The sequence below is a fragment of the Wyeomyia smithii genome, chromosome 3, assembly GCF_029784165.1.
Source record: "Wyeomyia smithii strain HCP4-BCI-WySm-NY-G18 chromosome 3, ASM2978416v1, whole genome shotgun sequence".
In the NCBI taxonomy this organism is placed as follows: Eukaryota; Metazoa; Arthropoda; class Insecta; order Diptera; family Culicidae; genus Wyeomyia; species Wyeomyia smithii.
The window spans coordinates 61,158,196-61,184,371 of record NC_073696.1 but is presented as its reverse complement, the minus strand read 5'-3'; the positions used below and the strand labels follow the sequence as shown (position 1 = coordinate 61,184,371).

The 26,176-nt window shown below is 37.4% G+C and overlaps 1 protein-coding gene across 6 annotated transcripts in view; it reads left to right on the top strand.

Annotated features, from left to right (window-relative positions):
* The window catches only part of LOC129733192 (uncharacterized), a 163,513-nt gene that overhangs the window by 115,380 nt on the left and 21,957 nt on the right, over positions 1-26,176 (top strand). For all 6 annotated transcript variants that reach the window (XM_055694831.1, XM_055694833.1, XM_055694829.1 and 3 more), the window contains one exon: positions 9,239-9,795. In XM_055694831.1, coding sequence (XP_055550806.1) covers positions 9,369-9,795 — 427 coding nt within the window. In that variant the 5' untranslated portion in view covers positions 9,239-9,368. The remainder of the gene's footprint in view (positions 1-9,238; positions 9,796-26,176) is intronic.

Genomic DNA, 26,176 nt, shown 5'->3' with positions numbered 1-26,176 from the left:
GATTTGCATTGTTTATTGGTTATTGCGACCAATTGTGGACGTGTACGACGGTAATCATTACGCGACGGACGGACTAGATAAAACTCGTAAATGACCAAATTGTTTCGCTACGAGCCACCGCTTACAAAATTAACGTCAGTCGTGACGGAACACGCAGAGACTGGGTTTACGACTTTGCCGTTTTCTCTACCGGAAGATAATCGGAGAATCCATGAGACTTCCTGGAAGACAGGTTTTTTGTGTTTACGTCAAACAAGGGTGACGTCAACTTGGTTCTACTTTAGATGCACACTTTTTTGTCGAAGCTTTTCGGTTTCAGTTGCCGGTTGGTTGATGCAGTGAAGCCTTCTTCAGATGGAGCTTTATTTTTTCCTTATTTCAAGTAGCGAGTTGCTTGGCTTCTGTATAATAAAATTAGGTATAAAATTCCACTAATAATCCGCTAAATAACAATAAATAAATCCAGCTACATATAACACATGTTGTTGTGTTATGCTGCGCGTGGCACTTGAACCACGTTTTGCTTTTCGTATCTTGTAAAGAACGAGACCATTAACTGTCTCCGGTAGATGAAGTTCAGAGATAAGTTTGCAGTTGCAAGACACTGCCGGCTGCTGACTTAAAAGTACCGCTAGGCTAGAACATATCGTGAAGTACGCCCACCGAGTTGTCACTTTGAACCGTAGGCAGCCACGGTGAACAGCGAAATAGCAAAACTTGCATAAAAAATGACAACTCGTTGATACAAGCGACAAAAACTGTTCTTTTGCCGAGTTTTTTTATAGGTTGCAGTCTTTTTATTTTTATGCAGAATGGGTATGTATTTTACTTTTTTTACGACTCAAAGTTGTATACTCCGTAGAGCTCAGGGTATACAAAAAGTTATTTGTTTATGATATATACAAATTAGCAAAATCATTTTATGAATATTGATGGAACAGACTCCGTGTTTGAGATAGCTAAAATTTCAGGCAACTGATCAGTTTTTAGTGCTCATAAAATTCTACACTGTTTATCAATTTTAAACGATCAACAATCATTGTCTTAAGTATCATCCATTAATGGATCCACTTTTAAAATTTGGCATCAATTTCTGTTTTCAATTAGAAGCGTTACTCAACCATTCCGTTTGAAATGAAAATAAAATCATTTTATTTACTTTTTTGGATTCCAGGAGCGTTTCCTTGCATTTTAAGCTAGTTTGTAAACCCAGCTTCGTTATCTTCAGAGGAATTTTTATCATAATTATATTTTTCCTTTATTTAGATTTACTTATTTACTTTCCTTCAGATGTGTTTTTGAAATTTTTGTTTTTTTCTTTCAACATGTTTTTATTCACTTCAACTTATTCTTTTCGACTTCTTCTGGAGTTTAGAGATGTTTTCCAGCCTAATCTTTTATAAGCCTCTTTCATACTTTTTAGAGGCGCTTTAATGTTTTTGGACGTTATTTTTATTTAATTTTTGATTGCAGTTTTCCAGTTTTATTTTTTAAATTTCCTGCTTTCCTGAAATTAAAACATCATGCATTTTGCGTTATTCGGCGTATTCGTTTTTTCGTATTCGTTTTCCAGTGTCTTCTACCTTGCAGAAAAGAATTCATCGTTCCAGCTTCTACAGAAGCTTCATGTCATATTGAATGTCTTTTGTTTTTGGTCTTTCATTTGGTTTCTTCGAGCAGGCTACAACTATTCTCTTCTTCTCTTCACTCTTCTCTCTTCTCTCTTCTCTCTCCTCTCTTCTCTCTTCTCTCTTCTCTCTTCTCTCTTCTCTCTTCTCTCTTCTCTCTTCTCTCTTCTCTCTTCTCTCTTCTCTCTTCTCTCTCCTATCTTCTATCTTCTATCTTCTATCTTCTATCTTCTATCTTCTATCTTCTATCTTCTATCTTCTATCTTCTATCTTCTATCTTCTATCTTCTATCTTCTATCTTCTATCTTCTATCTTCTATCTTCTATCTTCTATCTTCTATCTTCTATCTTCTATCTTCTATCTTCTATCTTCTATCTTCTATCTTCTATCTTCTATCTTCTATCTTCTATCTTCTATCTTCTATCTTCTATCTTCTATCTTCTATCTTCTATCTTCTATCTTCTATCTTCTATCTTCTATCTTCTATCTTCTATCTTCTATCTTCTATCTTCTATCTTCTATCTTCTATCTTCTATCTTCTATCTTCTATCTTCTATCTTCTATCTTCTATCTTCTATCTTCTATCTTCTATCTTCTAACTTCTATCTTCTATCTTCTATCTTCTATCTTCTATCTTCTATCTTCTTTCTTCTATCTTCTATCTTCTATCTTCTATCTTTTATCTTCTATCTTTTATCTTCTATCTTCTATCTTCTATCTTCTATCTTCTATCTTCTATCTTCTATCTTCTATCTTCTATCTTCTATCTTCTATCTTCTATCTTCTATCTTCTATCTTCTATCTTCTATCTTCTATCTTCTATCTTCTATCTTCTATCTTCTATCTTCTATCTTCTATCTTCTATTTTCTATCTTCTATCTTCTATCTTCTATCTTCTATCTTCTATTTTCTATCTTCTATCTTCTATCTTCTATCTTCTATCTTCTATCTTCTATCTTCTATCTTCTATTTTCTATCTTCTATCTTCTATCTTCTATCTTCTATCTTCTATCTTCTATTTTCTATCTTCTATCTTCTATCTTCTATCTTCTATCTTCTATCTTCCATCTTTTATCCTTTATCTTCTCTCTTCTATCTTCTCTCTTCTCTCTTCTCGCTTCTTTATTCTCTCTTTTCTCTTCTCTCTTCTCTTTTCTTTTTTCTATCTTTTCTCTTCTCTCTTCTCTCTTCTCTCTTCTCTCTTCTCTCTTCTCTCTTCTCTCTTCTCTCTTCTCTCTTCTCTCTTCTCTCTTCTCACTTCTCTCTCCTCTCTTGTCTCTTCTATCTTCTTTCTTCTCTCTGTTCTCTTCTCTTTTCTCTCTTCGCTTTTCCTTTTTTCTTTTTTATGTCTCTTTTGTTTTATCGCTCTGCTCTTTCAAGCCTCTTTCCTTTTATTTCTCTTCTCTTTCATTTCTCTTCTCTTGTATCTCCTTTATCTCTCTTCTTTTTTATCTCTGTTCTCCTTCATCTCTCTTCCTTTGTTACTTTCTTTTCTTTAATCTTTTCTCTTTCATGTTTCTTTTCTTATATCTCTTTTCTCTTATATTCATTTTTTTTCTTTTATCTCTCTGCTCTTCAGTCTCTCTTCACTTACATGTATCTTCTCTTTTATCTCTCTTATTCTTTATTTCGCTTCTTCTTTCTCTCTATATTTTAATTCTTTTTTCTTTTGTTCCTCTTATCTATTATCTCTTTTCTCTTTTATCTCTCTTTTTTATCACTCTAATTTTATCTCTCTTCTCTTTTATCACTGATCTGTTTTATCTCTCTTCTCTTTTATCACTGTTCTTTTTTATCTCTCTTCTCTTTTTCTTTTTTTCTTTTTTACTCTCTTCTCTTTAATCTCTCCTCTCTTTTTTATCTCTCTTCTTTATCTCTCTTATTTATCTCTCTCGTTCTATATCTCTTCTTTTGTATTTTTCCGCTATTCTGTGTTTTTGTTAAAAAAAAAAAAAGAATAACAAGCATTCACTAAATATTTGAAGAAGTTTTTAACAAGACAGGACCGCTAGTTACCATCGAATTACGACAACCTGTCTTATGTCAATGTTTTTGGGTTAATCTGTTAGATGGTTCACACCAGCGGCACTTTTCAGTAATAATTCTCTTTCAACTTTATTTTTTACTAAATGATTGGTATCCTTGTTGAAGAGAAGCGTTGGCCAATGGTCAAATGCTGTCAAAATGCTTTAGTTGAAATTTGTTTTCAATTATAGCAGTCCTCAAAAGGACAGTTGATTTTTTTCTGCAAAGCTGGGAATTGTTCGAATTATGCATTCTTGTCAGTTTTTTCGGGAGCAGAACAGCTTGAATATTTGGCAGAACACCTCCTTGGGACACCGAATAAAATCTTGTTCAATTTCTCGTCATTACGCGGGATGATTCTCGTTCTCTGGCAGTGTTCTCCATCAATACTGAAATTTCTACTCCACTACAGCCGCCAGATACTCCAGCACCAACAAGCATAATTTCCACTACGCAAAAAACGATGAATCCGATCTAAATGAAATGAATCCCAGCACGAGATAAACGGGACTTTGTCTTTTCCTCATTGGCCACAACCATACATGCTAACATGCAAAGTTATTACCTACTATCTCTAAAAAAATCGAAAAGTTTCGTTTTTTTTTAAATTTTTAGATCTCTTAAGAATTTTTTATATTTTCTGGTATGCAGCATATCTTCTTGATTCAATTTTGGGTAAATATCAGTGATCGTGTACCGTTCCCAATGTTGTCTTATAGGCTTTCGAATAGTTCTCTAGTATCAATATTGGGTTTATAAGAGTTTTATAGTGTCTAATACAGCCAAAACAGTGCTATAAAACTTTGATAAAACTAGTTTTATTTGAGTTGTGTGTCACAGTCCATTCCATTCCAGCCAATAATGCAATTGGTGACGCACTAGCAGATATGTTATAGCTTTTTCCTACAATCATTACTACCTTGCAGCACATTTTCGAAAGTGAGATGAACAAATGCTGATGAGAATGCTAACAAAAATAAAACATGTTGATGTTAAATTTTAAGTATGGGGCCATCCACATACCACGTGGACAGCTTTAGGGGGAGGGAGGGGGGTTGGTTAATTTTTTTCTTCATCTATAATTTATTTGACACGGCACAAATACAATTTAATGTTTAACGGCGCCAATTATATCTGGTAGCTTACTTCCTAAAGTATCTTAATAACTAAAAGCAAATTTTTTATCCTCGCTTCCGACTACGAGCTGAAACTAAATCTAACTTAAAGCTAGAATGTTTTCATTAAAAGCACTGATTTGTTGTTTGATGGTTTTCCATCGCCATAGGTAAGCAGCATATTGAATATGTTCCGCTGCTGGGCCAAGGTATTACGGACTGGCATATTGGGTTGTGTCCCTCGGGACCTGAGAGTATCGTGCGGTCTAGTTGCTGTTTCCGGATCCGGGGTCTTAACGTGTTCTTGTCGTTTGGTTGGATGTAGGCGGAAGGGAATAGGATTAAACTGGGGCGTGGATGGATTTCAGGAAAACGTATATAAGGGACATGTAGGATAGGTCACGGCTCGCCAAGACATCACAAACAGAGCAGCCGGCTGCCTACTTTCGGCCTGCAGGGAAGCTATTAATTTAGACCTGGCGTCACGGTGTACAGGGCATGACCAAACAACGTGCTCTATGTCGTGATAACCCTCACCACAGGCACAATTACCACTTTCCCCGAGCCCAACACGACGGAGATGCGCGTCAAATCTATAGTGATTGGACATAAGCCGGGACATCACGCAAATGAAATCCCGACCTACATCCAACCCCTTGAACCACGGGTTCGTCGATACTTTGGGGATTATGGAATGTAACCACCTTCCCAATTCCCCTCTGGTCCAAGCATTTTGCCAACTGATGATCGTATTCTGACGTACAAGTGCGAAAAATTCATTAAAAGCAGTTGGTCTTTCATAAATATCACCGTTTGTTGCGCCCACCTTAGCCAAAGAGTCCGCTTTCTCATTGCCCGGTATCGAGCAGTGAGAAGGGACCCACGCCAAGGTAATCTAAAACGATTTTTCGGATAAAGCACTCAGATGTTCCCGTATTTTCCCCAGGAAATACGGAGAGTGCTTAACATCTTTCATCGATCGGAGAGCCTCAGTGGAGCTGAGACTGTCCGTAAAGATGAAATAATGGGCCGTGGGCATTTTTTCCGATAATTTCTAGGGTGTACTGAATAGCAGCTAATTCTGCGACGTAAACAGAAGCAGGATTATCGAGCTTATGGGAGACGGTTAAATTGTTATTGAAAATACCGAAGCCAGTGGACCCATCAAGAAGTGATCCGTCAGTGTAGAACATATTGTTGCAGTTGATGTTTTGATATTTATTGGAAAAAATTTTGGGGATCTGCTGCACGCGTAAATGATCCGGGATTCCACGAGTTTCATCTATCATGGATGTATCGAAAAACACAGTAGAATCAGAAGTATTTGATAAGTCGACACGATTTGGAATATTCGAAGAAGGGTTAATATTTTGGGACATGTGATGGAAATACAATGTCATAAAACGGGTTTGAGAATTAAGTTCGATTAACCTTTCAAAATTTTCAATCACGGGACGGTTCAAGACCTCACATTTGATAAGAATACGAGAAGAATGGCTCCAGAAGCGGTTTTTCAATGGTAGTACTCCAGCTAAGACCTCCAAACTTATCGTATGGGTCGACTGCATGCAACCTAAGGCGATACGCAAACAACGATATTGTATTCGCTCCAGTTTGATCAAATGTGTGTTTGCTGCGGAGCGGAAGCAGAAACACCCGTACTCAATGACAGACAATATCTTTGTTTGGTAAAGCCTTATAAGGTCTCCTGGATGGGCTCCCCACCATTGTCCGGTTATTGTACGAAGAAAATTCACTCTTTGTTGACATTTTTTCATCAGATACCTCACGTGACAACCCCAGGTGCCTTTAGAGTCGAACCAGACACCAAGATATTTGTGTACCAAAACCTGAGAAATCGTTTTACCCATTAATTGTGTTTGAAGCTGAGCAGGTTCATGCTTCCTAGAAAAAACTACTATCTCAGTCTTCTCCGGAGAGAATTCGATACCTAGCTGTAAAGCCCAAGCAGACAAATTGTCCAAGGTATCTTGCAATGGTCCTTGCAAATCGGAAGCTTTGGCTCCTGTAACAGAGATTACACTGTCGTCTGCAAGTTGTCTTATCGTGCATGAATTTGCCAGACATTCGTCGATGTCATTTACATAAAAGTTGTAAAGAAGGGGGCTTAAACATGAGCCCTGGGGAAGACCCATGTAGCTAATGCGAAAAGTTGCCAAATCGCCGTGCGTAAAATGCATGTGCTTTTCGGACAACAAATTGTGCAAAAAATTGTTTAAAATTGGAGAAAATCCTTGTCGGTGAAGTTTGCCCGAAAGAATGTCAATAGAAACGGAATCAAAAGCCCCCTTAATGTCCAAGAACGCAGACGCCATTTGTTCTTTGCGAGCATACGCCAGCTGAATATCTGTTGAAAGCAGCGCAAGACAATCATTCGTCCCTTTGGCACGGCGGAAGCCAAATTGAGTATCCCATAGTAGGCCATTTGATTCGACCCAATGGTCTAAACGACGGAGTATCATTTTTTCCATCAATTTCCGGATACAGGATAGCATTGCAATCGGCCTATAAGAGTTGTGATCAGAAGCTGGTTTCCCTGGTTTTTGGATGGCGATCACCTTCACTTGCTTCCAATCCTGCGGTACAATGTTTTGCTCCAGGAACTTATTGAACAAGTTCAACAAGCGCCTCTTGGCATTGCCGAGTAGATTCTTCAACAAGTTGAATTTGATTCTATCTAACCCAGGCGCGTTATTGTTACAGGACAGGAGGGCAACTGAAAATTCTGCCATCGTAAAAGGTGATTCTATCGCGTCGTGGCCTGGAGACGCATCACGAACAATATTTTGCTCAGGAACAGAGTCCGGACATACTTTCCTGGCAAAATCAAATATTCACCTACTTGAAGACTCCTCGCTTTCGTTGACCGTTACGCGATTCCGCATTCTTCGGGCTGTGTTCCAAAGAGTGCTCATCGATGTCTCCCTCGACGTCTCGTTCACGAACCGACGCCAATATCCGCGTTTCTTTGCTTTAGCCAAGCTTTTAAGCTTGGTATCAAGCTCCGAGGGGGGTTGGTTAATGTCCACGGTCCACACAATTTTTTTAGAATTTATATGGGCAGTTGTCCACGGAGGGGGAGGGGGGGGGGGCAAAATCGTTAAATATTTGTCCCCGTGGTATGTGGATGGCCCCTTTGATTTTTACCTGACGTAAAGCTTAACAAAACAATCTATTTTATATCTTGTGCATTATAACCACCGACAGTGCTATAACATTAAAAATTCCAGTTACAACCACCTATAATGAATTTTACAGCGCGGCAAAAAATGATCGATGCAACAGCGATCAATCTTACGGCTCCAATTTTCGGCGGATCGATCTTAGGGCCATCCAAGTGAATCGATCCTAAAAGTCGATATTTTTCGTTGATTGCGCAATCTGGGCGGCGCGGCGCAAGTAATGGAATGACGGAATATGAAATAAGGGACGGCCTGCGTTGCACTTTGTGCGTGAAAGTACATTAGTTTTTCGTCAACGTATAACGCATGTAACGCAGATTAAACCGCCAATTTCATGCAACGACACAACAGGGAAAAATATTTTGATTGCTGTTAGCTGTTAGCTGAACAATGATAGTTGACGAAACTTGGGTAGTAAAAAAATTAAAATTATGACCTTTTCGCGAGACTAAGAAAAAAAAATCCGGAAAAATCTGGATTATTTAGGAAAGATCTGGAAGATTGAACATCGAATCTGCCTATCAGGATAGGTGTTCACAAATCTGGATGATCCAGATAAATATTAATACAGTAATGCTACAGATCTGCCTGTATGACGGTGCTTCCTACACAGACGGGGGTTCCAAAATATAAAGCTGTGGAATGATGGTGATTGGACAATTTTTGTGACGCTCTCGATGTTTTCAATTTGCTGTAAGTTCTAAGTCAAAAAACAATTAAGCATTTTTGTTTTTTTAAATTTTTCCGTTCATTAGTTCTCTATCAATGCACAAACTATTTATCAAGCGACTGACGAGAATGACTTGCTCGTGAAATTTTCTTAATAACAAATGCTGATTATTGTGATATAAAATAGTATTAGTTTTTATTTTTTATCAAGTGCAACGGAGCTGATAGTAAAAAAAAATTCTGGGAACATGGCATGAAACCTAATTATAATATGAGTATTAAAACTGTAAACTGATTGAATAAAATGACTGTTCTATTAGTTGATTAAAGCGTATTACATCCAGATGATGTTTCACCATGTATTTTTATGTTTTTCTCGTACTGCCAGAACCGAATATCGCAGTTGCAATTGTAAGGTCCCAAACGAGAGGGTTTACGATATAGTTTCAAATACTCCGAGCAATTCTCGCAATGGCTCGGTCGTCTATGGCATTTGATCAAATTCCGCTTACCATCCGCTGAAACCTGTTCCCCGTCCGTTGACATCTCCTGCGGAGTAAGAAAGTAAGAGTTAATTTCTGTTTCTTCTACCTTTCAGTTTGTTCAACCCAGCACGTACCAGCGACCGGCAGTAGAATTGCGTGTCTCTACGGGTTCCAGCTGAAGACTTCTGGCAGCAGAGAGTGGCCCAAGCTCGAGGTTCGCCAAATACTGACAGTCATCCGACGATGAGGTGGTTCAAACGATCCACCGAATCTCCTAAACTGCTTAGCCTTTCGCCACTGCGACATTCCGAGCTAGGGAATGCCTACGAAGGCCAAGAGGCTTATCAACAACAACAACAACAACAGCAGCAGCACGAGGAATCCACCCACGAGAATGGTGACGAACCGACGGCCGAACCGGTCTTGCCCGGACCATTGGTGGATCTGTTTGCCACTTCTTCGGGTTGCTCCTCAAGTTCATCCGGGTCTGGTTCGTACACCACCAGCTGCAGCTCCCCATCAACCACGTCGTCACCTTCTACCTCAGCGACCTTTTCCTACACCAGTGATAGTAGCAGTTTGAGCGCCCTCGGATGCAAGAATCATTCCAAGATGATTAACGGCGGTGGCTCTGGAGGGAGCGGAATTATGGCGCGAAAGTCGCGCATTGGTGAGTTTGATGTATGCCGTAATAATTTCTTTTCCTTATTGGTGATGTAAGGCGAAAAATATTATTTTTTATATAATAATTCTATAAAGTTCCATGCTCCAGAAGGCACCAAATATCATCGTCTCAAGAACGCTACAATGTTTGCAAATATTGGTCCATCGTTCGAAGCGATATGAAACATGCTATCGCTTTCGTTAGAAACAAATTATTTTTATCTGCTTGCGTCCCGCAGAATTTAGCCAATTCGTTTTATTTTGCGGAAACCGGTCGGAACGCTGTGATATTTGGAAACGCGTATATTAAATTATAATACTATTCGCTTAAATTAGTGTCCCATGAGAATAAAACCTGTCGTCTGCATTTTATTACGATTTCGGACTCTTGTTTTGGTCGCGCTATGCTATGAATAATTTATTTCGGTTTGACTCGTGAAACGGTTTCTTCTCACAAGCATTTGGATTGGATTTTTATTCACTAGCGTAAAATTGAACTCGATAGAGAATGGATACATAAAGTTAGAACCAGAAAAATGTGCCTTCGCGGAGCTCTTTAGAAATTGGAATTAACGACAGGACCGTGTGAATGTAGGGAACCAACGTTTTGTTTTACTACAGCAGCGAAGACATTGTGTTTGCGTAGTTTTTATTTTAGAGTCATTTGCAAAAAAAATCGTAACTGTTTTCTGTTGTTTCATGAATCGGTTAAAACATGTATCCTTGACTTCACTCAACAGTTCAATACAAGCGTTCGTCGCATTGAGATGGAATCCGGTTGAGCAAACTTGTTCTCATTTCCGGCTTTTGGTGTGAAAAAAAAAATTCTTTCTTGCGAAATATCCACTTGTTTTATTTTCTCTCGATGAAGCACGCAGTTAGATAACGAGCAAACAACTAAAGCGGAGTGCTCTTTCCATTCAGGTTCTATGTCCATCTTCAATGTGTAAGAAAGAATTTGAACGCAAAAAAAATCAACAGCACGGAATTCTTTGCAAACGCTGTGATAATTCACTTAATTTCATCCAATTAGAATTATTTCATCTTCGTCGCAATGCTCCCCAGGGGGGGGGGGCGACTTGGGAGGTAACTGTACCGAGCAAATCGACTAGTGACGAACCTCGGAGTCCAAGCAGTGCAAACTAATTGCTTCGGAACATTGTCCGCTTTCCCTAAAGTAAAGTACATACGTACAAACACTATTGATCAGGCATTTCTGAACGACACTGTAGATGCATTCACACATCCGTTGCTAACGTTTGTTCTGAAAAATTGCACTGCCGGCCAATAATGGTAATAATTCACCTGCAAAGGATGTTCCCGTCTGCTTGGTTTTTACTGTTTCGACCAACCACAAGTGTACACGTGCTAACCTGCACTCGTCGGGTTTTCTACGATCATTTATCTTGAAAAGCCTCATAGGTAATGCTCAGTGGCGCCGAAGACTGGCAGTTCTGAGAGCTACCGTTACGTACCCCAGTCTTGGTTGATGACTACCAAGTAATCGACTGTCGTATAAATTGCATCACAATTTTTTATGCTTAGAAGCTACGGTCTATTGCAAAGTTGTACAAGAAATGTCAGTAATCTATCGTCATTCAGTGAATATTATTATATACCACCTAAAAATAGGAAGTCAAAAACGAAATCTATCTTATAACCGGACTAATTTAACAAACAGTACGAGAGATCATTTGCACCTATAACAAGCTCGTACCAATAGCGGAAAAAATGCGGAACAGATGCACTACGGTGTCAAACGAAAGCCCGAAAGTGCGATAAACCATGAAGTAACACCTTCTTGCTTTGGAATGTCTTCAAATTTTTATGACGTGACTTTTGCTTTCCTCTACACGTATATTGTTTATGTTATTCGAAGAAATAAAACACAGAGTGGTACGTGGTTGCAGTGAAAAAACCCCGAAAGGTTCGTGCTTCGTGCTATTGAAAGTGTTAAATATTGATGACGGCTTTCGCACAATTATTTGAAGACGTTATTTTCTTACACTTCTATCGACTGGTTATTTTCAATGATCGTTCTCAAAAAATATATAGATCCTGAAATTCAAATCCAAAAAACATCGCTATCATTATCCCGCAAGCAATTTAGAACGATTGTTTTTTTCTTACATTGCCTCATTTCTACGACAGTCAAGAGAACCCCACCGGGGCGGCCTATCAATTACGACCAATCATCGGATCAGAGTGCCGCGTGCGCACTGGAAATTGTGTTTTACTATTTAAAAGGAGGCCACACTACCCGGTTCGCATTAGCAATCTCAATCGCTAGCGTTTGATCTCTCACTCCGGGGCGAGGATCCAATTTCACTCACCCGGTGCGGTAGGATCGCGATTTGAAATTGAACCGTTTACGGTACTGTCCATTACTAACCTAGTTAGCCTTCGGGTTGCGTTTGTGCCACAGGGACAGGGTTCGCGAGTGCATAACGAAGGGCCTCACAAACCAGGCGCGACCGGCTGGCTAGTTCAAACGGGTTCACAGATGTTAAGTGTTTAACCTAAATTTTGATCTCCTTCACGGTCTATGTGGTCATAGTTTCCTGTTAGGGAGAAGCTGATTTCAGCCGCCTTAAGTAGGGCCGAGCTGGGTTGTGCAGATTAAATTTCTAGACTTTATTGAGCGACAATTTCACGTCTGATGGAGGTGAAATGTGTTCGGTTTCTTGCCGTGCGCAGTCGGAAAAGTGTAACCTATTTCTGATTTGAACGAGCAGTAAAATTAGTTCCAAACGGCGATGATAATTTTACGGATTCAGTTCTGATCTGCGGTAAAGACGTGATCAGTCGTCTGGTAAATCAAGTAAATAGCGAAAGTTAGCATTACGGCTGAATTTTACTCTTCGATGTGTTTCTATTGGTTTAATTGATTTTTGTATGCAACAATATTTTAACTTCTATACCAACTCAGGAATCCTGTAAACGTTTACTTTGTTTCTTCTTTTCATTTTTTGGCTTCAATCCTTCATAATTCAAAGATGTAAAAATAATTATAACAGACCTAGCGCTGCTTCATCAAAGAAATCCTATTTACCGCAGGGAAGCAATCTAAGATCAATTCTGTTTATCACATTATTCAGTTAGGTATATTAGAAATACAGTGCTTTTTCGATTTTACATATACCGGCCAAAAAAAAAAATAACCGTGATTCTTGTGAAATGATAAAAATCGTTTTTATTTGTTAAACACAATTAAAATTGATGATGTTTTGTGTAAAATGCACTCTAATAGTTTATTGGAATATAGTTTAAGTTTCAAACAAATAAACAAGAAAAAGTTTGTTTATAATATTTTCTCCATAGCTTTTTTGTATGCAATATTAATTTGCAATATTAATTTGATTGTATTCTGCTTATTCTAGCATAGTTAAAAGATACTAATGCTTATTTATGTAAGATTCTTTATCAACTACTCGGATAATACGTAATTTTTGCTTCAAAAACAATGAAATACGCTTTTATTCATCTTTCACAGAATTATGACACAAGTAATGACACAGACAAGGATGGAAAAAATCACTCACTCGGAGAATAACTTCCGATTTTTTATCACATGGAATCGTTTTGTTAATTTTCATTTATCAATAATAATACGGCTGCTTGGTTACAGAAATGAAAAAGAATCGTTAATGATCATTCCAGGAGAATCAATACTAAATACCTAAATTAATCCACCTAGCGGTCAGACCCAGCCTTTCTCATTCAAACTTTTATTTGTAAAAATAGATTTACATGAACGCTTCAATCCAATAAATGTATGTCACTCTTTAGGTTCTAAAATATTGATGTTGTAATCTATACATATAAAAATGTAGTCCGGTCTGTCTGTCTGTTTGATCCATATAGGCTCGAAAACTACCGAACCGATCGACGTGAAAATTTGTATGTAGGGGTTTTTGGTTCCTATGATAGTTTGAGACCCCTCCCTCTTCTGGAAAGGAGGGGTCCAATACAAATGAAACATACATTTCTGCACAACTCAAGAACAAACCAAGCAAATGAAACCGAATTTGGCATGTGGATGTTTTAAAGGGTAATAAATATGTCCATAATGGTTCGACGCCTCTCCTCTTATGAAAGCACATGTTTCTGCACAAATTTCTGCACATCTCGCGAACTAATCAACTAAATGGAACCATATTTAGCAGGTGAATGTTTTTAGTGGTAATAAATATGTTCCATAATCGACCTCAAGCAACATTTTGGATATTGTTTTTGGCACATTTTGCATGCAACGATACACCGTGCCCCAGTGCTGAGTCGAGAAAATTTCCAGCTCAAAAAGATCCTCGACATCGCTAACCACAGAGCAACGGGGACTACAAGAAAGATACACAGGAGCTGAATTCGACCACAGATACCATTTTGAATTCTAATATGGCGACTTCCGGCTACGGAAAACCAGCGGCAAACGACCAAATACCACCCAATATGGGTATTTTCGGAATCGTAATGATGCACTGGAGCCACAAATCGACTTCAGACACCATTATGAATTGTAGGATGGCAACTTGTGGTTTCTGGAAAACAGCCAAAAATGGTCGATTTCCGTCTAACATGAGTATCTCCGGATCTAGAATGATGCACAGCAGCTGAAATCGAAAATGATCAAATTACACCCAATATGGGTGTTTTTTTCACCAGAATGACGCTCAGAGGCCAGAAATTATATTAAATACCATTTTGAAATCCAAGATGGCGACTTCCGGTTTGTGAAAAACAGCCTAAAATAACCAAATACCATCCAATATGAGTACCTCTGGAACCAGAATGATGCAATGAGCTAACAATTGACCTTAGGCACCATTTTGAATCGCTAAATGGCAACTTATAGGAAACAGTCGAAAATGACCGAATAATACTCAACATGGATATTTCCGTAATCGAGATGATGCATAGAAACCAAACATTGACCCTTGACACAATTTTGAATTTGAAGACGACCACTGTTAGTTTCTGGGAAACAACCAAAATAACTAAATACCTCCCAATATGGGTATTTCCGGTGTTAGATTGATGCCAGAAAATTTGCTGAAAATGACCGAATACCACCCAATATAAATATATTCAGAATTAGGGCGATGTACAGAAGCCAAAAGTCGAGGATGTTGTCATTTCGATAAAACCAATAAAACCGATAAACCAAACGATTTGTCTTTTGACTTTGAACATATCCATTGGCCGATTCGTCGTGCATTTGCAGACTTTGAACACATCGCAAGGAATCAATGACTTTGGATCGTTCAAATAGTACAAAACCACATTTAAATTATATTGAGGCCACATAAATATATCAATCAAAGCAGGTATAGTTTTAAATAGTCTTTGAATTTCTTCTCTTTCCATAACTTTTTAACCACATATCAAATTGTTATGAAGTTTGTTATTTGTAAGTTTGAGAGATGACTCGTTCGTATGACACTAGTTATGTTCAAATAAGTCATGTGAAATAATAGACTTTCATTGTTTTATTAACAATTCAATACATAACGGTGGCTTAAGTTCAATTATAATCAAATGAAATGGGAACGTATAGGGCAGCCAAACTTTGAAACCACGTGTTCAATCATAATTTATCAGTTAACCCTTAACTAGCCCGCTCATCTGATAATAATATTTATCAAATCGGTTGTGTAGTTTTTGAGATAATGAAGTTTCGTGATTTTCACATTTTGGTACTTTACAGACGAAGTTACAGTAAAATTCAATAGGGTGTTACGGGGCAGCTAGACTTATTATTTGACACTAATTTTGTGGAAATCGGGTCAGCCATCTCTGAGAAAAGTGAGTGAGTTCAAGTAGTCTTTGGAATATGTTCCTTTTCATAGCTGGATTTCACATTTTTAAACATAACAGGCAAAGTAATAGTCCGATTGCAAAACAAATCGATAGGGTCTTATGGGGCAACTAGACCTTCCACTTGACACTGATTTTATGAAAATCGGTACAGCCATCTCTGAGAAACATGAGTGAGATTAAGTAGTCTTCAAAACACGTTTCTTGTCATAACTTTTGAACCACAAGTTCAATCTTTATGAAATTCAAAAGTTAAGGGTTTTTCAGGTAGCCCGTTCATTTGAAATCAATTTTGTTCAAATCGGTGGTGTAGTTTTCGAGATAATGATGTTTCATGATTTTTACATTTTGAAACATAACCTGTAAACTAAAAATCCGATACAATGAAATTTAATAGGGTCTTATGGGACAAAGAGACCTTTCATTTACAATTAATTTCATGAAAATCGGTCCAGCCATCTCTGAGAAAAGTGAGTGAGAATAAAAATCTGCACATACACACACATACATACACACACACACATACAGAAAATGCTCAGCTCGTCGAACTGAGTCGAGTGAAATATGCCATTCGGCCCTTTGGGACACTTATGTACTTTCGGTTTTGCAAGTGTTTGCTATACCTTTCTAGGAGAAAGGCAGAAAGAAGACGAAAATCTAACATTGAATCAACGACATAAAATGATGCCATACTCTAAAGATTTGTCTCACAATGATATAAAATTGGACTCATGAAGGATAGAGTATAGCAAGTATCAAACTATAGTCCTTCTTTTCGATATCTTTTTCGATAATTCTCTAATGTATTTCTTGGTTGAAACCTCCAAACTAAAAGGCAATTCAAATCTCATTCTTGCATGTACTTCATGTAGGGTAGCGAATGGCTTCGTCAGTGGTTTCCTTCGGCAGGTTCGCTACAGCGATATTATGCAGGAACCTGCCGAAGAAAACCACTGCCGACGCCGTTCACCATCCTATATTACATGAAAGCTTGCATGTCATATACTTCAATACATGCTTTCTGGAAATCAGTTTGATTCCGTATGACTATTTCTAGAAGACAACACCCCGTAGAACATCCAGCTTTCATTCTTGTTTCATTATTTCAAAAGAAGAAAATTAACTTCTCGGTTTGCGCGTGTTGTACATATCTACACGTATGAAAAAAAAATCGAAAGTGAAATTTTGCAGGTGAATGTTTTTAGTGAAATTTTTTCACAACATATCCTTTTGAAATTATCGAATCAGAGAATCAGTTTGGACTACTGGTTAATTATCACTTGAACGATTTTTCCCATCCTTAGACACAAATACGACACTTGGTTGCCCTATCCAGAAAAAATGAGCAACTAAATTAAGTTTACAAAACTATACACATGCAATAAGGGCATGAGGCATATATAAGAATTATGTTTTCAATGCACTTTCTACACCTGAAACTCCATTATTTTTTATTTAGAACTCTTTTGAAGAGGAATAATGAAATCGAAACGATTGTGAAAAACGAGCGGGAATTTGGCAAGTAGTGTTAAAAATGATGCTGATTAGAGTGGTCATATTTTATATGGCTGTTTTTGAAACTATCTACCTTAATGAGCGCCGGGCTGAAAAAGTTTTCTTTTGACCTCTACAATAAGCCACGGAAATTTGAAGTTGATCGAAGTTTATTTAATAGACCCACAAAGCGCTCATATTTTAGAAATCGATTTACATGAAAATTGTACGTTTTTTTAATTTCTTTGTCATATATCTCTCGCTAAACTTATTTAAATATACTTATATTTTTATAAAATAATAATTTTATTATTCTAATTTAAATTTAAAATGATCTATAACTTTTGATGTTTGTTACATCGAGTAATTTTTTGACAGAAGTTTGCTATTTCTCGTTATTTTTCTCTTTGGCTGGGCTACGGTCTAAACAATCAATATTAAGTCTGAAAAATGAATATTAAGTTCTATATTTTCAAAAATACGCAAAAATAGGGTGAAAAGAGGCAAAATAGACCCTTTCCCGTGTCCTGCCTAAAATAAAACCATCACCAATTGATTTGTTGAGCAATTTTACCTAATTATATTTACCGGCTTCTAATCAGTGGGAATTTGGGTTCCGGTTTTTCCACTAAATAATCGCCGCTAGACTGGCCACCTGAAATATAGAATGTCCCATGTAAGTTGGTCACCAAATCGATTGGTGATAGTTTCATTTTGGGCAAAGCACGGAAAATGGTCTTTTTTGCCCCTTTTCACCCTATTTTTGGGTATTTTTGGCAATATAGACCCTTTCCCGTGCCCTGTACAGAATGAAAATATCACCAATCGATTTATTGCCTAATTTTACATAAAAAATGCTATATTCCAGGTTGCCAGCTCAGCGGCTTCTAATTAGTGGGAATTTTGGTTCATTTTTTTGCAGTGTGCGATACATGAAATTTTTTGAAGAAATCGCAATACAATTTTCGAGCACGTGTTTCTGTCGTCAGATTCTGTTTGCGGTTGGAGACTTTCTTGGCTTTGTAGGATCTCAAATTGAAACGCTCCTTTGATTTCTGTACGAATCTTGGTTGCATTCCTACTTTTTGAGTCACGGTTCGGATAGAGGTTCGGATTTCTCTCGAAAATCTTCTCCACCTTCCTGTCCATAGAACTATCCACACGACCATTATTTTCGTCACTTCTTGGCAGATTTTTTACTCTCCTAAATATGTGGAAAGAGCAGAGAAATCATTCACCGCTCATTTCTTTCCGTGCATGAGCGCTGCGCTTGCAGAAAAATATAACACTTGCTGTCAACACCAAAGCTGAGCGAAACAAGAGTGGTAAATCACTCTAATGAGCATACATAAAAGTACCCTTTGGTTATCACTGTTGTGATAAATTTGATAGCATTCTAAGAGCAAACATGCGCTGGATTTTTTCTTAGTTTCGAGGTATAAAGCAAGCAACGCAATCTATCTTCCTACCTAGATGCTTTCATCATTTGATATATGCTTAAGAGATACACAATACAAGCTGTTGTGTAGTTACTATGCGTAATGTATTTTTGTGTGAGAAAGATCACATCGGTTTATTATCTGTCTGGAGAGGGGCCATCCACATTCCACGTGGACACAAAAATCGTCATTTCAGACCCCCCTTCCCCTTCCCCATTCCCCGTGGACAAGCGTGGACACTTACCAAACCCCTCTCTCCTTTCCTGCTCTATGTCCACGTGGACATTTTTTTACGATGTGAAGTCGAAAAATGTTTATTTCTCTGGTTTTATTCAGCAAATTTAACAGAAACAATATCAGCAAAAAAATAACAAAAATAATTTCTAAATCAGCCCAAAACCACCTAGACTATTGTAGTCATAAATTAAAAAAAAACCTTCAAAATTCATCCGAAGAGAACCGAGAAATGCTTATCTGGTTTATTTGTTTATTTGGTAAACAAAGGAGGGGAAACCAAATGCTTTTAAAATTCAGAAAAAACCGAAAGAAATATAATCACAAGCTATGGCTCCTGTTACAGGAGACGAGGCGAGCGGCGAGTTACTCGTCTGACCAATTTTGGTATTGCAGATGGCGAGCCGGCTGGATTTTAGACAAGTGGCTCGTCTGAAACTCAGCTGTCATCAGCCAAGTTGCGCTCGCGTTCCATAATAAAACATTTTTTTACCACAAAAAATCAAAATAATGGTCGCAGTGGTCCAAATCTTACAAAAAAATACAACATTTTGCTCGCCTTTTTTTTGTAACAGGGTTCTATGAAAACACCAATTTAAACACCAGAAAAAACAACACAATAGATTAAAAAGCTTCTTGAAAGAAAAAAAAACAACAAATAAGTGAATTAAAAAACAAAACGAATTCAAAGCTTCTGTAGAAGCTAGAAAGAAACAATCTTTTCCACAAGGTAGAAGAGTTAAAAAACTCAGCATACTGATTGAAAATATTTTGACCAGAAAATGAAAAATAAATAATTTTAATTTAAGGAAAACATGTTAATCTTGAAAAAAAAAAACACAGGAAACCCCAAACAGATTAGGCACAATTTTTCATCTTATGTCAGGAAAATGCTGAAACTATCAAAAATTCATCCAGAAATTAACGTAAAAAAATCTAAAACGTCTCTTAAAATTAGGAAGGAAGCATACAACAGTTTTTACTGGAAAAACATCCCTGATATTCAGAAGAAGTCGAGAAGGAAATAATCCAGAATATAACTTCAAGAGACAAAAAACACATTACGGAAAACAAAACTAAATTTCTAAAAACGTATGTGAAGGTGAGAAAAAATTGAAAATAAAAGCAATTATAATTTGTTAAACCTTTTCTAAACAAAAATAAATCTAAACGCAGCCCAATAAACGAAAATTATTTTCAAAAACAATTGAGACTAGAAAAAATATCAATGAAGAATATGGAATTGAAAAAATAATCTCGAAATTTATCATAAATCAGTATCTAAAGAGCAACTGTTAACCAGGAAATAAAAAACTACATCAAGTTTAATTTTAAATGCAAGCTAGTAAATGTAGCTTGAAACACCGGAAAATACTTCTTCCAAATAAAAAAAAAAACGATTACTGAGTTAAGTTCAAAATGATTAAAAAACGTCACTGATGTCTAGAAAAAGCCAACAACGGAAATAATGGTTTATGACGCTTTATTTAGACAGAAAAGAGTAAAATAAAATATGATCATGAATGCTGGAAATGCAAAAAAAACTAAGAAAATGATCTTAAATTTGGTTCAAATTATTAAATTAATTCTATGGAGAGGAAATAATAGAAAAGAAAATGATTTAAATTCAGCCAAATGGTTGAAGAATAGAAGCGTTCTGAAAGCAAAAGGCAAAGCAGAAAACGATTCCAAATTCAGCGAAAAGTGAGGATGAGACTGAAGACAAAACTTATTCCAAATTGAGCTTAGTTTAAAGTACCCCGAACACCTTTGCTAACGGAAAAAAATAATTAAAAAAGAAATATATCTTTGAAACCAAATTTATCACGAATACAACTAACAATGACTCTAAAATTAGAACAGCTGTAGATTTTTTTTTGCAGGCCAATATTTTTTCCATTTTTATCGGAAAAATATCGTGTCCACGTAGACATTATCATTACACGCGTGGACTAGCGTGAACATTTGTGTTCCTTCTACCCCCTTAAGTTGTCCACGTGGACAGCCCTAGAGATATTTCCGATCCACCGCGGTGTTTTTTTGAAAGTTATTCAGATACACACGATTCGCTGAGCTTTTCAAGCGAGTGTGCACACCAGTGTGACGGCAGTTGTCCTTGCAATGAAAGAATCTCTCCTACACGCTAGTGATCCTCTGAGGAAAAACGACAAGCCTGCTTCTTGGTTTTCTTGCGACACTCAAACATTCAAAAAATCTTTTTAACACATAGTAGACTCTGGTTTTGGACAAATGTTTCAGCACATCATATACAGCCTATTTCGTGAGTTGAGTACCTAACCACGTCGAATTTTTATAGTGGGTGTTCAAAAACAAATCACTTCTCTCGCATTTCTGGATTAATGTGAAATTTTTACCGTCAAAAGTTTTTCCGAACAATTTCCTGTCAAAAGATTCCAGATACGCCTACTACAACAGCTACTATAACTGAACAGCGATTTCGAATTCCAAATGCAATAAACCTTAATAGAATTAGGTCATTACTTTATGGTAGAAATGAAGAGTGAGGAACGAAGTAATCAGGTGTTCATTATTTTCATCAGTCGAAGAAAAAGGGCTTTGAACTCCTTACTTTAAGCCAATATCGACAACTTCAACGACAGGAACAAAAACTCTGATTATTTAACTGTCTTACGGATATATGAAATAGCGATCATCACAGAAAAATTAATTTAATTTCAATCAACTCAAACTGCCTAAACGTTCGAGGGAATTGAAATTGTCTTCTCTTAATGGACTATTGTCTTGTCTTAATGGACTATTGAAAAAGTTTTCCGAATCAGTTTTATAATCTGAAAGAGATAACAAACAAATTGATATGCTTATGTTTGTATTTCACCTTATACATCTCGCGTATTTCGTCTCAATACTGCTTGAAATTGATTACTTTAATTTTTCCGGGTCTACTTAGTCTCAAGGTTATAGAGACCGCTTTGTAGAGCGAATAGTCATGAGTTCGAACCCCATCCCCATTTTGACCATCCCTCACATTGAATTCGAAAAACGAAGGTCAGAGCGGCACACACAATTGAATGAATAACTCTGCAGGCAATTATTATTGCCTATACTTGGTAGGAGTAATTACCGGAACTCGGTGAATAAACGTAAGACGAAGAGTCAATAAAAATAAAAAAAAATCAGTCACTTACCACGGTGACAAATATGTACCTTCCTTTCCGTCACAGTCGATGGAGATGCAGAAGTAAACTCGTTCGGTGCTTTATTTCTGACGATGAAAGGATATGTCTAACTTGGCTCACAAAAACTTACAGGACTCGCACCTGTCTATAATCGTTTTTTGCTATGGAGATTGCCGATCTGAACTTTATTAACTCGCCATTTTCACGGTTTTCAGTATTGTCAGAACAGTAAGTACACGGAATTTGTACACTATTTTATTTATTTTTCTATTCAATTCATTGATATTCTCGATTCTTGGGGAAATGCTATGCACATATTGAATTTTAGTTTTTCGATTTTCTTCATCTTTATTGAAAACTAAGATCCAGATGCGCTTTTAATCAGGATTTTCACGTTTGATAAATAAAACATAAAAACAATTACGACTCAAAGATACCAAACAACGAGCATAATTATTATGCGAGACCATCAACCAGGAATGAGTTTATATGGAAAATCGAGAGGATACCATCAAGTAAAGGAAAACATGGAGGGTTGACTGTAGACGTCGCATATTTCATATTTTCGAAATTTTTGGTATGTCCTTTCTGTAACACTCAGCAGCAAATCATTTCATGCTAATAATAATAAAAAAAAAAAAACAGATAACAAAAACTTAAAAAAATCTAGAGATTGCCAAGGCTGCGGTGGTCTTCTAGAACTGTGTTCCGTTGAAAAAACACCCTGACACCCAACTCCCAGCTTCCAAGTGTGATTCAACATGGCGTAACAAATGGACGATCTTCGAATGATGGTTCTATCTAGATTGTAATCAAATTTGTAATCAAAACACCCCACCAGCAAACTTGTCTCAATCATTCCAAATCGACATGTGCGCTCATTCTTGATACACCGTAGCGAATCGACCCGATACCTGCCTGCATAGCCTCGGCCCCAGGAATGCACCGTGGGATGCGTGGGATAATCTTCTCAGCAATCACCTCCGCCAATAGGATGGCACCGTGCCGATGGGATGGGTGTCAAAAGCGTCGTAAATTTAACACGATGCAAGATATTTTCGATTAAAAACTAATAGCGGGTGGATCGTTCTCGTGTATTTCGTTTTGAAATCGGATGTATTAAAACGCACTTAAATTTACTGTCGATTTCACGGAATCGGAGAGTGAATTTGCATTTTTATTGTACATTTGTGTTTTTTTTTTCGTAAAAGAACATTGCAAGTTTATTCTTTGTTCTTGAAGAATTGAATACTTGAAATTCCAACTCCCAACCAAGACAATTGGGTATAACCATTTTGTCACGTATAATGAAATCGAGAAATGGTCTGCTGTTGGCACTAAAGCTTTGATTTATTTTATCCGAAGCTAATGTATGGATAATACGTTTACGCGCTTTTGTCCATCGATCTTTGTGGGTTGCTTGGGAGTCGGTATTAGGTATATTGAAAGCGAACCGTTATTGTCTGTTTGTAAAATTGATGGTTATCTGACAAATTAGACGGCTAAATAGGCGGCAGCAGTGATTTGAAAGCCGTAAACCCAAAACAAAACCAAAGCGCTGCTTTTCGGTCTGAGCGCAGGCGTTGCTAGTATTTTCGTTACGCACGTAGAAGAAACAACTCAACGGCAAGGAAAGAACTCAATCGAGCGGCGGCGGTGTTTAAATGTGCGTCTATCAAAGAATTAAAATATTATGAACTTACTGGACGTGACCAGGCTGACGAACGTAACACCCACCAGCTAGAGGCCAAACTTGCTGTCATCTATCCTCCCATATGTTTGGAATGATATCGCAAAATTGGCAGCAGCACGCGTCCACTTTGGCTACTGTTGTTGTTTTTTATAAAATTAAGTAACGCTGGTATTGAATAAATTCTTGATGATTGTTTAAATGTTTTTTTTTTATCATCTTCCTCTGTACATATTAAAACCTTCTTCTTTACACAGTTTTAAGAGCTACAGCAAAATATTAACTAACAATAATAACAAGAGCAATGTTTCCTGTCGGCTTGTATTCTACAAACACACAATTAATACAACGAAACAAATGTGTTTTTATCGTAAAAAAAAATATTGGCGTGAAATTACGACAATTTTAAACGCTGTAAATTGTTCTTTTAATGAATGATAGAGGTTGTTTTTTATAAGTGAATAATTAGTAATTAGTAATTGTTAGGTTCACTGCAAAATGGCCTCCAAAAATTAGAAGGTTAAACTTCTAATCCAAATCTACCACCTTGGATATGATTTATATAAAAACTGAACTTTGTATTTTTACCAACAGCTGTTTTTGTCGACGAGGTGTTTTTTATTGATTTTTAGTCAGGTTAAACGTACCATGATATTTACTGCAAATCGAACAAGCAATTAAGCTTATTATACATGAGGATTAATAAAAATGTAAAATACAGAGTAATTTTATAAATGCTTATTTCAAGCAATTCCGCGGGTGAAAATTTATTCATGGGACCCACCCTAGAATACGTCAAAGTGCACTTATCACTCACTCACACACAAGCTTTTCATGCCGCTCGTCTCCTTGGCTTACTTTATGATTCTTTGCAACCCGATCAAGTGTCAAACCGTACTAATACACAGTAGCCAGTACGCATCAGTAGCCAAGTCGCGATCGTCACGCGATGCGCGTAATATTTATGAACCTGGCCCCAACCGAGGACGTATGCGTTCCATTCGTAGCTCTGCTTTCTCGCTCGGCGAAGTGATGAACGGTGACGATCGGTCCCCGCGTGGTCGCTAATGCTTCCATAGTGGTTTTGCTGCTCACTCACGGGTGAAGACTTTCGCACCGGGAACGTAATTAACTTTAAGAAGGAACACACGCGGAGTTCGCCAGTTGTGCCATTGTGTATTATTATAAGTTCCAATCGAGGAATTCCACGAATAGTCCAAAAAATTGGAGGTGAGTTTATCGAGATCGGTACTTCATTTATAATTGAATCAAGTTGGTGACAGATTGATTTACTGTGTTATTTCTTGTGACTATAGGATAACTATCAGTAGAACGTACATCCTATAAGTAAAACAACTCTAATGAACTTTCACGCTAGTCTTTGTATGTGTTTGTGTTTTATTCGCGTATTTATTTTGCGCAGTTGGATGCGCTTATGTAAATAAGACCAACAATAATGTGTAAAAAGAACATGTTCGGTTTCGACTAAACACAATGAAGTTATAAAGCTTTAAAGTTTTACCCTGAAAAATGAAAACATCATAAGCCAACAAGAAGGGGCCGACCTTATTTTTATTCTTAACTTTCCTGTTTGAATGATACCTTTTCAACATGATCATGATACGATTGATTTTCAATATGACTTTTTAAAAATGACATTATTCTTCTCGAATTTTGAACTCTCCCAAAAAATAAATTTTGTATACTCATGAAACAACTCAAGACTGGGTAGTTTTCATTGTTAGATTGAGTTGATATATGTGAGCAAATTAGTTTGTTAGTGAGTCACAACACTTGCATGACATATAGAAAATATTAACACTATAACTCTCGTTCAGCGGGGGCCTAGTGTGGTTGGTAACGTCTCCGCCAACCACGCTCGACGCCTGGGTTCGAATCCCACCGCCGACATAGGTGTCGATGGTTGTGAGGTGGCGTGATCCACTCACAACCAACCCAACTGGTCTAGATTCAATCCTAGCCGACACCGGGAGATTTTCTGAGGCGAAAAATCTCTCGGATCACGCCTTCCATCGCATGAGGAAGTAAAGCCGTTGGCGCCGGTCCGTTAATAAACGGGTCGTGAGTTAGGGTCCTGGGTGTGGAGTCGCCTCCCTGGGCGTCGGTGATTGGCCACAAAAGTAGCGGAACTAGACCGACGGAAAATAAGCGAGAATAAAAAAAAAACTCTCGTTTAATGGTTCATGATTCTAAAAAGAACTGAATTCTAAACAGAACTGAAAATACTTGCTGCAAAATTCTGATGATCGCCATCGGTAGCATTGCATGCTATCCTCTGTTATTAGAAATTCGCTCTCTGCTCTGTGTTAAGGGTACTGCTATCCAGTACCAGTACACTGTAAATCGCAGTTGCCCTGATGATCTTCGAAACACTGGCCTAGACAAAAAATAAAGTAGTTTTAAAGCAACCCGTTGCCAAAACTGCCATCATCAAACTGAGGTACCACTCCCAACAAAATATTCTGCTGGTCCCGTATTCGGAATAAGGGTCAGGTACTTCGCTGCTCCTCGGCTCCAGATGACGTGTTCATCAAACTG